At 47.8% G+C, this 16,121-nt stretch overlaps 1 protein-coding gene across 3 annotated transcripts in view; it reads right to left on the reverse strand.

The window, feature by feature from the left end:
• Myo19 (myosin XIX) overlaps positions 1-16,121 on the reverse strand; it is a 33,054-nt gene that overhangs the window by 8,295 nt on the left and 8,638 nt on the right. For 2 of the 3 annotated variants that reach the window (XM_048446729.3, XM_048446728.3), the window contains exons 6-19: positions 15,754-15,867; positions 11,124-11,256; positions 9,712-9,781; positions 9,058-9,160; positions 8,386-8,482; positions 8,187-8,263; positions 6,300-6,390; positions 5,767-5,938; positions 3,974-4,047; positions 3,091-3,212; positions 2,782-2,895; positions 2,350-2,526; positions 1,886-2,038; positions 725-832 (exon numbers count right to left, since the gene is read on the reverse strand). In XM_048446729.3, the coding sequence (XP_048302686.3) occupies positions 725-832; positions 1,886-2,038; positions 2,350-2,526; positions 2,782-2,895; positions 3,091-3,212; positions 3,974-4,047; positions 5,767-5,938; positions 6,300-6,390; positions 8,187-8,263; positions 8,386-8,482; positions 9,058-9,160; positions 9,712-9,781; positions 11,124-11,256; positions 15,754-15,867 (1,605 nt within the window). Of the gene's footprint in view, positions 1-724; positions 833-1,885; positions 2,039-2,349; positions 2,527-2,781; positions 2,896-3,090; positions 3,213-3,973; positions 4,048-5,766; positions 5,939-6,299; positions 6,391-8,186; positions 8,264-8,385; positions 8,483-9,057; positions 9,161-9,711; positions 9,782-11,123; positions 11,257-15,753; positions 15,868-16,121 lie in introns of those variants that run through there. The other variant, XM_085695597.2, reaches the window with a different exon arrangement.

The following is a 16,121-nucleotide window of genomic DNA, read 5'->3' on the forward strand; positions in this document are numbered from 1 at the left end:
GAGAGACTCCATGGGACCATGAGAAACCAAGAGGGCCAGAAGATCTCCCTGCTCGAAGATCTGGTGGACCTGAAAGGCCCTGTCTGATGCTGGCTCCTGATGTATCTAAGGTCTGCAGTGGTCCTGGCTGTCTTTCACCTCTCCTGGGCTGATACCACTCCACAATGCAGAATTGCTTTATTCTCTCCAGCATCAGAGCTGCTCAAGCAAGGAAGGTTATACTGTGAAGATTCTTACTTGATTTGAACCCAGAACTTTACCACACAGCCAAGTTATCTTGGTCCTACAGCCACATTTACCAGTGCCTGTTGGCCATTCTTCAGTGCTGTCCAACACTCACACATCATCTATACCCCTCAGAACCTGAAACCCTGAGGAGTGCTTTTGTGTAAACTAGAAGTGAGATTAACAGTCCAGAGACAGCCGTACTTCATGGACTGCACAGATGTTGAACAAATCGTAAACCATTGTCCCAAGCAGACTCAGTCTCTTGTCAGAGATAGGCTAGGTGAGCAAGATGTTCTAGAGTCCCCATGTGCCATGCTGGCTAGGCTTGGTGCAGTGTACAGACACACAACCACACATGACTGTCCTGCCAGAGCCGGGAGGCCCAGCCTGAGAGACTGTCTGTGATCACTATATCTGGAGATGCTTTCCCTTTAGTTTTTCTAGGCCCTGCCAGATGGAGTTTGATACTAGGCAGCTGTAGCTGAGGGTTAGTTACCTCTTCCTGGAGGAAGGTCTGTGGCTGACTCTGGCTGTTGGGCTTGATACAGCGAATGTAGTGGGGTGTTGTGCTATGAAGGACCTGCAGGAGCTGTTCCAGCGAGGCCTGCAGACAGAGAAACTTGGGTGAGGTAGGATTGGGGCTGCTCAGGGTCATAAGCTGGATTCTGGTTAGTGGGTATGTTTTGTCCTTGGTGGCCCTCTCAGTCTTGACATCAAGACCCATGTATCCCCTGGGAACTACTGGAAATCCCTGCCCCCTCCGAGACAGGGTTTCTTTGTATAACCACCCTGGCTGTCCTAGAACTTGCACTGTAGACCAGGCTGGTCTCAAACTCACAGAGATCGGCCTGCCTCTGCCTCCCGAGTGCTGGGTTTAAAGGTGTGCGCTATTACACGTGGCTTGGAAGTTCTTAAAGAACGTGTGCAAAGCACAGTTTAATCACCCATCACTTGTCACCTTTATCCAGGGATGCTCTGACCAGTGGCTCTCACTGACTGGTCCTCTGGTCTAGAGCTTGTCCCTCTCCTTTCCTCCCCACTTCACTCCTACAAGACAGCAGCCTCACACCACCCCTGCTGTTACACTATGTGCCAGAGGGACGTGACTCCGACAGTCTACTATGTCACAGGTCAGCCTAATAACACACATGCTATGCAGGTACTGTCAGTAGTGTCTGTAGCACACTCCTCAGACAATAAACTTGTGTTTCCCAGGATGCCCTCGAGGTGACGGCAAAGTAGGGGTTAACATATGAGCAGAAACAAAAAAAGTGGCAGGGTGGGTGAACAAGATGTGGAAGGGTGGTGGTCAAGAGGTCCCAGGAGGGTGAGCAGCCCATGCAAGTTTCACAGAAAGGAAGCAGAGAACACCAGGGGAAGTGGTATTCTGGCCCAGCCAAGCACAGGGTTTGAACAGGGCAGTCACAGCTCCATAGAAAGTGCTGCTCTTCTCTGACTACCCCGGAGCAGAGGGTGAGAGCCCCTATCCCATGCTGTCTCTTGCCTGTTTCCTATGGGTCCTTTACACTGAAGCATAAACTTGAAGAGACCTGTGCCATTTGTGCACAGCACATTAGTGCCCCTAGCAGACAGCCCCAACCCTGAGGGCTCAGCAGACAATTGTGAGAGTGAGCAAAGCACTGCACGTCATCACCACCTTGAACTTGGACACCACAGTCAACGCAGGAGCCCTGCTCTGGCCCGACAGCTCCTCCTGGGTCTTCTCTTCAGGGTTAGCAGGAAATAGCATCATGAGCAGAGGGTCTTGGGATTGCTGCAGGAGCCCAGTCAGCTCAGGGGGAACAGGGTCCTAGTGGGAAAGAACAAAGGTGGCAGGTAGGTGAGCTGCTTCCCAGTGCTAGCTGCTGCTCTGGCACCTCTACCCGAGCACGGGACTTCTTGGAAGGGCAGGCTGGAGTCCCAAGTAGAGTGGGTCTGCTGGCCAAGAAGAGACACAGGCTGCTTCCAGGCAGGCCAGGATGGACTACCCAACATCTTAGGTAGGGCTCAAGAAGGTGAGCCTAGATTTTGAGGAGACTAGGGAGAAAGAGGATGCCAGTTAGGAACTACTTTGTGCAAGGATTCAGCTTTTTTATCCAGGACCCACATGCCTAGGCCCACCTTGTTCTTCTCCACCAGGCCTTCTGTGTGGTACCGCACAGGTCCTGCGAAATGCACAACCACAAAGCTGGGCTCCCGACTGAGCTTATTAGGGCCCAGGCAGGGCTTGCCTGCCAGAGCACTCTCGATCCGTGTCTGCAGTTGTGCTGCGCTGCTCGGCCGATTAAGGCGGCATTCCTGTAGGGTAGGAGCGGGTGGTCATCATGATGAGATCTTACCATATCTTCACCTTCCTCTATTTCCATTGCAGTAGAGTTGTAACACAGGCATTATATCAACTCCAGCATATGTGTGTGTGTGTGTGTTGGGGGGGGAAGCACAGGGATTAGCACACTTATTTGCAGATATGGGAGAGAGACAGAAAAATAGCACATAAAACAGTCACCAAGGCCCCAAAAAGTACTGCTTGGCTCACTGGCTGAACCTCCCTACCTCATTTATGAGGGAACAGATGCTGATGGGGCTCCCCTCGAGGAGATCTAAACAGGTCTGGTTGTCCTGGTAGTTGACAAACGACCACTCCAGGCCCTCAATTGCATATTCCTCCTGGGCAGGGGTGCAGTGGGAGAAAGTTCCAGAACAGCATTAAGGAAGGAACAAAAATATATTAAAACACTTTCTTACATCGTTATTACTTATCAATTAATAAGACAGGAACAAAGGTGTCTAGTCATGACTGCGCTGGGGGCCAGGAAGAGGCAGAGGATCCAGAAGGATGACCTGCCTTGCCCTACACCTCACCTGCTGGGCCTTGAGGTAGTGAGCCACAAAGTGCTGCTGTAGCTTCTCATTGGCATAGTTGATGCACAGCTGTTCCAGACTGTTGTCAGGGAATGACTCAAACCCATACACATCTAACAGACCTTTGGAGACAGGAGAGAACCATGAGGCAACCACAGGGGGTAAAGGGGGCAACTACAGGAGCCCAAATGGCTGGACCCTTGCTGAGGCCTCTGACTTAGAAGCCTTGGGATAAGGCTGAGAGATCGCTCCCTCCTGTTCCCACCACCCACCCAGGGTGGGACCCAGGACCTCTTCCCCTGCACCATACTAAGTCAGAGCAGGCAGAAAGCCAAAAATCTGAATGAAGGGCAGCCCAGGCACTAGCATACTTTTGAGTCTGTAACCTCTGGCCCTAATAGGCTCCTCCTTGAGGATATCAGGTCCCATTTTTTTTTGTGTGTGATAGCAGGAAATGATCTCTGAAACAACTGAGTTCAGAGGACCTTGATCTCACCAGCCTAGCTGATGCCTCTCTTTAAGCACCCCTAGGTTTTACTTCCTTCCCCTATTCGACTCACCTAACCCAACAGTACAACACTGATCTCAAATGTGTCTCCCACTCTAGCTCTGACTACCCTTCTGGGATTGGAGCTAAGTCTCTAGGATAAAATGCATTAAATTAGGGACAATGCATAAACTGGTCTGTCTGGAGAGCCATGGACATGTCATTTGTGGGCAATCAAATGTAGAAATATCACCAAACTCCTGGATGGATGGATGAGGACACTGGCTGAGAGGAGAAAGGAGCTGCTCAAAGGCACACAGGTGACCCAGAGACCCTCCCTCCACTCAGGGTCCAGCTGCTTTTCTGGGGAGCTCGTGGCAGGGTGAGCCTTGCTACCTATGAAGGCAGTCCACGAGTTGGAGTCCGCACAGATGCTGCTGTTGATCACTGATACCAGCCAGTCGAACAGCCTGTTGATGGGAAAGAGTGGGACTGGTGAAACTGCTCTACCAGGAAGGGTGCTACATGCTAGAAGGCCCTGTGTTCTGAGCCTACCGGGTCAAAGGCTAAATCCTCTTGATTCTGGCTTATGCAGTCTTGACATACTGCAGAGACAGGCTCTGCACATATACATTTCCAGGTATACAAAGACCTGACCTGTCCTCATAGCAAGACAGCACAGGATAGCACAGGCTCCTGGGTCTGCATTAGTCATGAAACCCATCACAGCTGATGCTGTGACTAGAAGAGGCTGCTGGCAGGTCCCAGTCGGGTTAGCAAAGAGCTGACTGCATTGAATTCCCCTGAAAAATGCTTAAGGAGCTGCCACATCCTACTCAATCCCAAACAAGTGGTCCCAAGTCACAAGAATAATGGCGTTCTCTACTCTGGAACTGTCACTAGCCCACAGAAAATGAAACTTCTGGGAGCTGGAGAGATGGCTCAGAGGTTAACAGCACTGGCTGCTCTTCCAGAGGACCCAGGTTCAATTCCTAGCACCCACATGACAGTTCACAACTGTCTGTAACTCCAACTCCAGGGGATCTGACACCTTCACATAGACATACATAAACACAGGCAAAAAAAAAAAATCAATCCACATAAAATAAAAATAAATAAGCTCATTAAAAAAAAAGAAAATGAAACTTCGATACAAGGTGGCAACAAGCATGACACAGTTCAGGGACTTCTTTCCTACACATTGCCTTCTCCTACCCTGTAGGAAACAGGGCCTCCATACAGACTCTGGAATGAAACCAGCAACCCCTGCTAAATATCTTTTGACTGCTGGGTGTAGTAACACAAACTTTTAATCACAGCACTGATAGTGAGTTCCAGGTCAGCCAGAGCTACATAGTGAGACCCTGTCTCAAAATAACCCCCCCAAAACAAAAGTCCCCCAACTTTTGACCTAAAACCTGCTTTGACAGGCAGCAGTACCTGTCTCTAGTTGCCATGGGCTCAGGCAGACTTCAGATTCTTGGCTCTGAACAGGGTTGTCCAAGATCTCACATGAGAACACATAGACTGGTCATGGATAATCTCGGGATTCTGAGCCCCCGACAGCCTTTACAAGGCACTCTGAAGGTTCTCAGAACTCAAGATGAGATAATCCTTGACCATATGGTCCAGAGGACGGAGATGCCTATATGTCATGTCCAAGAAAGGCCAGGACCCACCTTCCCTGCTGTGCTACGCCTGCCTGCTGCGTGTTTTGTTGGCACTGACTCTGAGCTGAGCTCTGGCTCCACTGCTGTCTCTCCAACTCCCCAGGTGAATAACCTTAGGAACCAGGGTGCAGGAGACAGAGGAGCCTACCCACCACTCAACAGTCTGAACCTATGCTGTAAAGGAGATCACCTTTGGGGGGGCTTGCTCTGCCAAGGGGAGCTGAGCAGGCTTTCCCCACCTATGACTAAGGTCAAAACAGGTTCTTGTACTTGAACGAGGAGCTGAATCTAGGTCAGGAATGCGGCAACTTCTCCATTCAAAACAAGCACAGAGGCCAAAGACAGTGTTTAGGGAAAACCTGGGAATTATGCCCTGCCATCTCCTGGAGTCCCAGCAATTGGTCTGCTTTATTCAGAACCCTCCATCTTGGGCCTCCATCTATTGCCTGATAGTGTTAGGTTCAACCTTAGACAGTCTAAGAACCCATGGGAAGTGAAAGCCCAGAGTAAACTGCTCACCGTGCATAGATCAGTTTGGCCAGACAGTCTCTGCGGGTGTCACACTCAGCTCGGGAGCATGGCTTCCGGAACACTTGCTGCTGCTTGCCTGCCTTGATGGTTCGAATCTGCATAGTCTCCAGCAGCATGTTTTCAGAGAGCTGCAGCAGTGTGGCTGATGTCCTGGCAGAGACTGGGAGGAGAGTCCTCCTTAAGCAAACATCCTCCATTGAAACTGAGTGGATGGGGGAAGCCTAGGTTCTAAGAGGCTTGCAAGCCACAGGCCTCCTTACATGGCAGAGACAGGACTTGAAGCCATAGTATTACAACTGGACAAATAATTTCTAAACCATCTGACTGATTTTCTCATTGTAAGATGGAGAAAACAGTGTTGGCTGCCCCAAAGGCTGAGGAGTAATTATCCATGGCAGGCCCTTCAGCAGATGGCTAATCAAGGGTGCCAGATTGAAAAGTTCAGCTTTCAATTTCCCACCGCACCTCAATAATGGTAGTCACTCTCCTGTCAGGTGCATCCCACCACCCTTGTCTCTCACCTTTGGTACCATCCATCAGTCGGCAGGGCTGGGCTTCATCCTCTGAGTCAGCAAAATGGACATTGCCAAGGTGCAGCAGTCCAGCGAGGACCTGAAGGCAGAAGGGATGGTCAGGAAGCAGGGGCGTGAAAAAGCTGAGTCCTTATGCTGATGTCGCAACAACAGAGGAGGAAGGGAGCTCCTGATGACTGTCCCACTGTCTACCTCTGTCAGACAAGATTTCATATGTTAGAGCATCCCAAGACAGTCTCTTCCACAGCCTGAGGTACATGTTACGGTGATGCCCGTAACAGAGATGGGAGAGGTTAATGTTGAGCCTAGGCCAAGATTAGAGTCTAGGCAGTGAGACTTCAGACGCCTCCCAGAGCAGCCAGTAGGCCCTACCTCCATCCATCCTCTGTCCCCATTCCTCTCTCTTCATGAACAGTCCATGTGGGGGTACTGTTCCCTTAATTATGGGCCAGTGTCATTTCTGCCTAATGGGACTTGGGCATGACTTCCTGGGACCCTTTCTCAGCATTACTGGGCTGTGATAGTAGGTGCTACCCTTCTGCCTTTGCTTTCAATGATTTCCAGAAGTTATGATGGCAAGGAGAACACTTGGTAAAGAACTTTGGAGACCCTTGGATCTCATATTAAGAGAGCAGAGCCTTTCCTGCCATTGTTGTCTGGCCTCGGACAGATAATTTCCATAGGCTATTAGTCTTCTGGCTCCAAACTACCCTGGCAGAGGGCAGCTGTGCCCAATGGGCAGCATGGCTATGGTATATGGTACAGAGTCATAACACTTTCAGTGGAATGGATGGGCCTTACCCTGGGAAAACCACCTTCCTGATCATGGTGTCTTTCCAGCCAAATAAGTATGTCTTAACACCTTAAAACAGCACTCATGCCGATTCCTACTGCTATCCACCCCTCCAGCCTAGCTCCATGTACTGTCCTTCTGCACAAACTCCTCCTACCTAGCAGTGTCCATACTGGGTCTAATACCTCAGCTTCCTAAACAGCATGTGGAGGCCACCAATATCCCCATCTTCCTTCAGTGGCTTCCCTGTCTGTCCTCAGTCTACCCTATACACTGTATCCAGTAGCTCTAGGAGTTGAGGAAGTAAGTGGAGTAATTGGTCTTCATCAAAGGTAGAAAGGCAGTGAGGAGGAGAAGGCTAGCTCACTGGGCTCCCAGAGGGAGAGGCAGAGGACAGAGTGGAAGAAGAGGTGGGCACTGGAACGACAATGCCTGGAACCAACTTTATTACTTAGTTGTGTCTTGGGTAGGTTTCTTTTCTTTTTCTTTCCTTTTGTTTATTTTACAAGACAGGGCTTCTCTGTGTAACTTTGGAGCCTGACCTGGAACTCGCTCTGTAGACCAGGCTGGCCTCAAACTCACAGAGATCCACCTGCCTCTGCCTCCCGAGTGCTGAGATTAAAGGCATGCACCACCATTGCCTGGTTCAGGTAGGTTTCTTTACCTCTGATTTTCTCAAATATAAAATGGAAATAATCTCCATGCACAAAAGATTGTTGATAAAATCAAGTGAGCTAAGAGGTGTGAACATAACTTCTAAGCTTTAAAGTGTTAGACAAACAAGGAAAGATTATCTCTCTATTCTTGTCACTGTAATAAAACCTGCCCTAAGGTCCTTGTGCTCTGGGAGTGTGAGTCACTGTGCCATGTTCATTACTAAGTACTATATGGTGTGTCACTGACCCTATGGCCCAGTCTAGCACCTGTCTCCAGGCTCCTCACAGTGGTAGCCAGCTCCTTGGATACGGTCCTGTGAGGCCTCAAGTCCTAGACACTTGTGGAGAGAGTCCCAAGTCCAGGGACAATTCATGAAAAGGGCTACCATCACCTCTAAGTGTAAGTAGCATGGCTTTTCTTCTGACCTTAAAGATGTTGTTCTGGGTGGGGGTGTCGATGCCCAAATGGAGCATGGCCTCTCTGGTCAACTCGAAACAATCCTCTGAAAAGAATCCATGTCAGAGCCCAGTGGTCAGCAGGGTCAGTGGGGGAGCGAAGACAGGTCCTGGGCAGAATGGGTGGGGCTTTGGGGGCAGTCTAGGGTACTAAGGATGCTCCTCCTACCTTCCAAAAAATTTTCTGGATTGGGAAGCCAGGAGAAGGCAGCTCCCTCAGGGAGACACCACTGGAGTCTTTCATCCTGGGTAGCTCCTTTACAGATCTGCAGAGTGAGAGGACATTCAGGTCTGGGGTTAAAATGAGGAGCAAGAAATGGCAGCAACATTGCCAGGCTAAGAGTTCCCCAAAGTAAGCACAGGGCATGGGGTGAAAAAAAAGCACTGTCTGGGATGTCTTCATCCTGATGGACAAAAGCTGTCTTCCTGGAAAGTTGGCACTCTGACGCAGAATGCATGACTCTTGCTGGGGTACATCCCCTTACCTAAAGAAGCTCCTAGTCTGGGTGCAAGGAGCCCCTACCAATGTCCTGGAGAAGCCCAGTTCAGGAAGGAATAGAATCCCAGAACAGCCCTCAAGCTGTTGTGGGAAACTGTTTCCATCCTAGAAGGGCCCTCAGTCTAATGCAGGTGATATAGCTTCCATTTAGAAGACAAGAATCCCTGCCTAGAGGGCCTTCAGATTTGAAAGAGGCAGAAAAACATACTCTAGGTCCAAACTGTACCTGGTGAGCAGCTCTGCTTGAGAGCAAATGAAGGGGCTAGGTATGGAGCATGCTGGGGTGGAGGGATGAGCCACCCAGTCCTGCTTGTGGCAGAGTGTACTCCACCTGGTACAGACCTGGTAGAAGATGTGGAAGTTCCTCTCACTGGAGGCCTGACAAGCCACACGCGTTTTCTCTAGGAGGTAGGTCTGGACGGCAGCTCCCGTCATCTGCTGGGCTCTGGCACACAGAGGCAGAGTGCATCATTATCCCTTCATCCCACTACCACCTAGCAAATCCCTTCCAAGCTCTTCTTGGGTTGGGAACATTCTGAATGTCCTTGGGAAGCCAGGTACAGTAGCCAGGAAGAGCATGAGTTCAAGTTAACTTGGGTTCTGTGAGACTTTGCCTCAAGCAACAAACTCAAAATGTCTTTCAATGTTCTGGGGTATTCTCCTGCATGGAGCTCAGGTAGGCATGGCTCTCAAGGTAGGAGCTGATGCCCTAGCACAGGGTTATATCAAAGAGGCATTTTAACAAGAAACTTCCAAGCAAGAAGAGAAGCCAGCATGAGCACACAGGCCGTAAGAGCACTAAGGTCACAGAAGCTGTGGTTTTCTAGGTTAAAAAAGGACACCTCAAGAATTCACTGTGCTCAAGAAACCCATACACACAACGTACAAGCTACAGGCAGAATTTTGCCCATGGGGATGACCCAGGCTGGTGGCTGTCCCAGCTGCTTCCACTCCCCGTCTCTGCCGTCCCATGCGCGGGATGGCAGTAGCTATTACCTGTTCAGTTGGAGCTGGATGAACTTCCCAAAGCGACTGCTGTTGTTATTCCTCAGTGTGCACGCGTTCCCTAGAGATCACATCTGTGTTTATACCCACTCCCCCAGGTTTGCAGAATTCTCATGAGCTGCTGTGGCTGTTTCTGTCTCTAGTCACCTAAAAGTCACTTGTCATGGCAGTCAGGATTGAGGAATGGGCACTGAGGCTTTGGTAAATGGGGTTCAAGAAATTTAGAAGTATTTCCCAACTAGGAACAGGAATGAGTAAGCCTAGGCACAGTAGGGCTGTTTTTTTTTGTTTGTTTGTTTTGTTTTGTTTTAATGTGTATTAGTGTTCTATCTGCATTCATGTGTGTGTACCACGTGTATGCCTGGTGCCTGCACAAGGTCAGAAGAGGTGGTTGATCCCTTGGAACTGCTTATAGGATGGTTATGAGTCACCATGTGGGTGCTGGGAACTGAATTCAGGTCCTGTACAAGAGTAACAAATGGAACTTTCCCTGTAGACCAACCTGGTCTTGAACACACAGAGATCCACCTGCCTCTGCCTCCTGAGTGCTGTGATTAAAGTCGCGCACCATCACCGCCTGGCCTGCAACAAATGCTTTTCACCACTGAACCATCTTTCCAGTCCCAGTCAGGGACTTTCTGCTTTGACAGGAAGAGGTGAAAGCAAGTTGTCACTATTGGTTTTAGACACAGACACAACATGGGGACTCGAGACTCAACATGGACACTAATGGTTATGCCACCATATGACAGGTAGAGTGGTGCACGTCTTTAATCAGAGGTAGAGGTTGGCAGGTATCCAGGACAGCCAGGGTTACATATCAAGACTTCTGTCTCAGAAACAAACAAAAACAAAACAAAACAAACAAAATAAATAAATCAAACCAAAACCAAACCAAACCACTCCCCCCTCAAAATAAAGCTATGCCACATTTGACAAATTTCCCTTTTTGGAACATTAGGAAACTAAATGGAGAGATAAGATTGGAACCAGATGAGCCAAGACACTTTGACTGCTTTATATGAGCTAAATGGCAACACTTGATGCAGATGCTAGGCTTGATCAATGAGCTATATCCCCATATGACAGCACCTCTAATATAAGGAAGCTGAGGAAATCTGAGAAGGGGTTGGGACTTAGGTAGTGAAGGACAGTCATGTCATCCTCCAGCCCAGAGAGAGGTCCTTTTTTTTTTTTTGGTGGTTTTTTGAGACAAGGTTGTCTTGGAACTCACTCTGTAGACCAGAGTAGCCTTGAACTCAGAGAGATCTATCTGCCTGTCTCCTGAGTGCTGGGATTAAAAGTGTGCACCACCAGTGCCTGGCCAGAGAGAGGTCTTAAAGCACTACCTCTTTCCTAGAGGAAATAGAACTGGAACACAGTGCAGAGGACACCAAGCTCACCAAAAGCTTCCATAACAGGGTTGGAGTTCAGGATCCGCTGCTCTATCCTCTCTGCGATCTTGTGACTCTCACAGGAAGTAGGTGAGGCAGCAACCACAGCATAGAACTTCATCAGGCAGCGGGATGTCCATGTCTGTAGCAAAAGCAGTCACGTGGACAGTGTGCTCACCCTCATTCCCTCCAGCCACGTGGACAGTGTGCTCACCCTCACTCCTTCCAGCCACGTGGACAGTGTGTTCACCTTCACTCCTTCCAGCCACGTGGACAGTGTGCTCACCCTCACTCCCTCCCACTACAGAACCAGAGAGGTGCCCACTAGAGTGCTTTCCTTCATCATGTGTTGCTACCCACCCAAATTCGTGAAGAATGCTGCATTTAGCTGTGGCCTTGGGCAAGGCATTTCCCATCTGTAAAGTGGGGGTGCACACCTCTGTGCCTTTCAGCTCAGAAGATGCATTAAGGAAAGAGGCCGGAGTACAGGAGAAACACTTTCCTTACACCCCAAGCTCAGATTTGACAGGCTACTCCCCATCTCAGAGGCCTAACAGCTGTAATCCTACAGTAGACTTTCTTTCTGTATATTTTCTTACAAAGCCTGGAGATGCAGGGTTTATATCTGTTTTTTATTTATCATATCTAGTTTATTTATTTATTTGTCTTTGAAGACAGGGTTTCTCTGTGTAGCTTTAGAGCCTGTCTGTAGACCAGGCTGGCCTTGAACTCAGAGGTCCGCTTGCTTCTGCTTCCCAAGTTCTGGCATCAAAGATGTGCACCACCTTAGTCTGGCTCTTTATTTATTTGTTTGTTTGTTTTTACAGAGACAGGGTTTGTTTACAGAGACAGGGTTTCTCTGTAGCTTTGGAGCCTATCCTGGAACAAGCTCTTGTAGACCAGACTGGCGTCGAACTCACAGAGATCTGCCTGCCTCTGCCTCCTGAGTGCTGGGATTAAAGACATGCCTCACCACTACCCGGCTCTTTATTTTTGAGATAGCATCTCACTGTGTAGTCCTTGCTAGCCCAGAACTTTCTTTGTAGACCAGGCTAGCCTTGAGCTTAGAGAAATCTTTCTGCTTCTCATTTCCCAGTGTATTAAAGACTTACACTTTCCTAGCCTGGCAATGGTGGTGCACCTTTAATCCCAGCACTCGGGTGAATTCAAGGCCAACCTGGTCTATGGAGCAAGTTCCACAGTCAAAGATGTTACACAGAAAAACAAAAAAAAGAAGGCATTACATGTCCAGCTACATCCATCTCCCCCCACACACAAGGTTTCTCTGTGTAGCCCTAGCTGTCAAGAAACTCTGTAGTTCAGGCTGGTCTTGAACTTACTGTGCAGCCAAGGATAACCTTGAATTCTGCTCTTCCTGCTCCCCCTCCCCAGGGCTAGGATTGTAGGTGTGGGCCACTATACACAGTTCATTTACACCTCCTGTGTGTTAGGCAATCACTTTATAGCTCAGCTGTATTCCAAGCACTCGCCCCACCTCTTCCTAACAAATCCATTAGGTTGGAGGTGCTCACTCATTTCTGTTTTCTGTAGACTCAGAGAATTTATAACATTGCTTCTTCTTCTTCGTGTTTTGTTTTTTTGAGACAAGATTTCTCTGTAACACTCCTGGCTATCTTGGAACTTACTTTGTAGACCAGGCTGGCCTCGATCTCACTGAGATCCACCTGCCTCTCTCCAAAGTGCAGATTGAAGGCGCAGGCCACCACTGCCAGGCCTTTTCTTTTAATGTCTGGTAGCATTTATAAGTGAAACTGTCTAGGTCTGGTGTTTCTTGGCAAGAACACTACCAAATTTAATGTTTTTTTTTAAAGATTAGTTTATCTAATTTTATGTGTATACACATATGTATGTGCACCATGTGGGTATAGATTTTAACTACTTTTTAAAAGTAGTTTGCTGGGAATGTGGCTCAGTGGTAAAATATTTGCCTTGCATATATATGATCTGAAGCTCAATCCCCACACCTCAAAAACAAAAAAAAGTCCTTGGAAGTCACTCATTTTTTCCCTATTATTCTGTTTTCTATTTTATTATTTTTCACTATTGACTTGAGGTTTGATTAGTTATTTAACTTTGGTGGTGCTAAGAATTGAACTCAGGGCCTGTGAATGCCAGGCAAGCAATCTATCACTCAGTCATACCCGCAGTTCAATATGCAAAGAAGTTGAGTTTCCATTGTTAGGAACTGAACCCAAGCAACTCAGTTTTCCTTTTTGTTCAAGGTGTATTGTGGACTAAAATATGTCACCCAATTAATATGGGGGCAGAAGGAGAAATGGCCCTCTTCCTTACTATACCTGGAAGTAGGCCTCCCCCTCACTAAACAAACAAATAAATAAATTTTATATCCTGTCCACAGAAAAGTAGCTACTTTTTAAAGTTTATTTTATTTTAATATGTGTATAGGTTATTTTGGTCGCAGGTATGTCTAGTGCCCATGGAAGCCAGAAGAGGGATGAACTATATAAGTGAGTTCAAAGCCATTCCGGTCAACTTGCCTCAAAATTAAAAAATAAAATGAGAACTGGGGATGTATTAGAGTCATTGGTAGCAAGCCTGCACAGCACATTCAGGGCTCTGGGTTTAATCCCTCATACAGAAAAAATACAAACAAAACAAAACAAAAGGCCAACAAGATGCTCAACAGGTAAAGGCTCTCACTGCCAAACCTGATGATGAGTTCTACCCTAGGATCCATGTGGTGGAAGAGAGAACTGGTTCCCAAGGGTTATCCTCTGACCTCTACATGTGTATTGTGTATAGTGCTGCCCCACCCACAAATAACTAATTAAAAAAAAAACCAAAAAACAAAAATGCAGGCCTAGTCAATGGCCGTAATGGCTACTCAGTGAAAGGTTATTGAGCTGTTTGCGGTCACCTTTCTTTTTTTTTTTTGAGACAGGATTTCCTGTAGCTTTGGAGCCTGTCCTGGAACTCACTCTGTAGACCAAGCTGGCCTCGAACTCACAGAGATCCAGCTACCTCTGCCTCCTGAGTGCAGGGACCGAGGCACACGTGTTGATCTTAAGCCCGGTTCTGCCCCAGTCCCAAGTACTCTGGTGAACAATTCTTTGCCCAGGAGCTGAGTTTTCAGGTACTTTGTTGAGCCTCTCTAACCAACCGACTGTCTTCCTTTGTTCATAGACTAAGGTCAAAACTGTATACTGCATTTCTCAATGTGCTCCTTCCCATAGCATCTATGCCTAGTCTGCAGTCTAGAGACCAGGATGTGCTTAATGTTCAGTAACTCTTTGATAGGTGAATGTAGGCAAAAGGGCTCACAGTCCAAAGAACCCCTCAGCAGTGCTGTGGAAAGGAGAGGCAGCTGGGTGAGTGGTAGAAATCTTTGTTTACCTGTCTCACCTGCTGAGGTCTTGCTATCTAGAAGGCCCTCTGCCTGTACCTGGAGCTTCTCATCGCCCTTGCTCTCACTGACAATTTCAATAGGACTTTAGCTATTTTAAATACTTATTATTTTTTATTTCATGTGTATGGGTGTATGCCTGAATGTATGTCTGCAACACATGGCTGTAGCATCCATAGAGGTCAGAAGAGGACTTCGGACCTTCTGGAACTAGTTTCAGATGATTATTAACCATTGCATGGTTGCTGGAATTGAATTTGACCCTCTGTCAGTGCAACAAGTGCTTTTTTTTTTTTTTTTTTGATTTTTGTGACAGGGTTTCTCTGTAGCTTTGGGGCCTATACTTAAACTAGCTCTTGTAGACCAGGCTGGCCTCGAACTCACAGAGGTTCGCCTGTCTCTGCCTCCCGAGTGCTGGGATTAAAGGCGCGTGCTACCACTGCCCAGCTGCAACAAGTGCTCTTAAACAGCTGAGCTGTTTCTTCAGCTTCAACTCCAGTAGACTTTGGTCTCTTCCAATTTTTTTTCCCACAGTAAAACCAGCTATTTTTTTTTTTAAGCCAAAAGCAAGAGGGTTTATTTGGCTGATATGTCCTCATCACAGTCCATAATGAAAAGAAATCAGGGCAAGAACCTGAAAAACCAGCTACTTTTGGAGGAGCGCTACCATGTGCCAAACATGCCACCAAATGCCTTATGTGTACTGGCTCCTATTCTGTATTATGTTTACTTCATTTATTTATAGATAAGAGTTTCACTATGTAATCCAGGCTGGCTTGTGATCCTCCTACATCGCCTTTGCCTTCTAAATCCTGGGATTACAGAGGTATGTCATCATGTCAAACAACACAGGCTCCTTTATGTTCACAGAGAAGTCCCATGTAGGTGCTGGCCCTCTACTACTTTCCATTTCAAAAGTGAAATGACTAATGCCTGCAATGTTAGTAGTCTTTCAGAGATACTCTACCCGATGTACCTCATGCTGGGCTCCCCAACATCCGACTGCTCTTTCTAGGGATCCCAGAAGCACCTCCAATGAGAAAACATAGTTGCAAGGGGAGGAATGTCTCCCCAGGGTGCCAGTAGAGCCAGCAGTGGAGGCTGCTTCTGACTCCTGGTGTGGTGCTTGTTGACCTGGTTCAGGCAGCCTGTCTGTGAATGACTAGGCAGTCACTGATGACACAGACAATGGTCCTCACCTTTGCGCTCACCTGGCCAGGTATAAGAGACAGGATAAGAAACTGGCACTTCTACCTTTCCAGCTCCGCTCTCTCCACTGACCACGATGGACTGGTTGATTGGCTCAATCAGGCTCTTGACATTCCTGTAGGTCTGTTCACCCACTGTGAAGATGTGGGGTTTCAATTTCTGAAATATCAGAGTGGATGGTCATGTGAGTCATGTTTTCAAGAGTGGCTGATCCAATGACAAATTACACCAGGAAGCTACCAGGAGCAGTGCTAGCATGTTTCCTCCAAAAAACCCAAAACTCCTGTGGTTGATTCATCCACCAAGGTTAGGTTCTCTCAGCACGGATGCAGCTACCTTCCAGCACTCTATGACCTTAATACTTTATGCTCTCCTCTGATTTCATTTCTTTTTATTTTTAAAGAATAAATTTA

The sequence above is a fragment of the Myodes glareolus genome, chromosome 9 (genome assembly GCF_982192425.1).
Source record: "Myodes glareolus chromosome 9, mMyoGla1.1, whole genome shotgun sequence".
In the NCBI taxonomy this organism is placed as follows: domain Eukaryota; kingdom Metazoa; phylum Chordata; class Mammalia; order Rodentia; family Cricetidae; genus Myodes; species Myodes glareolus.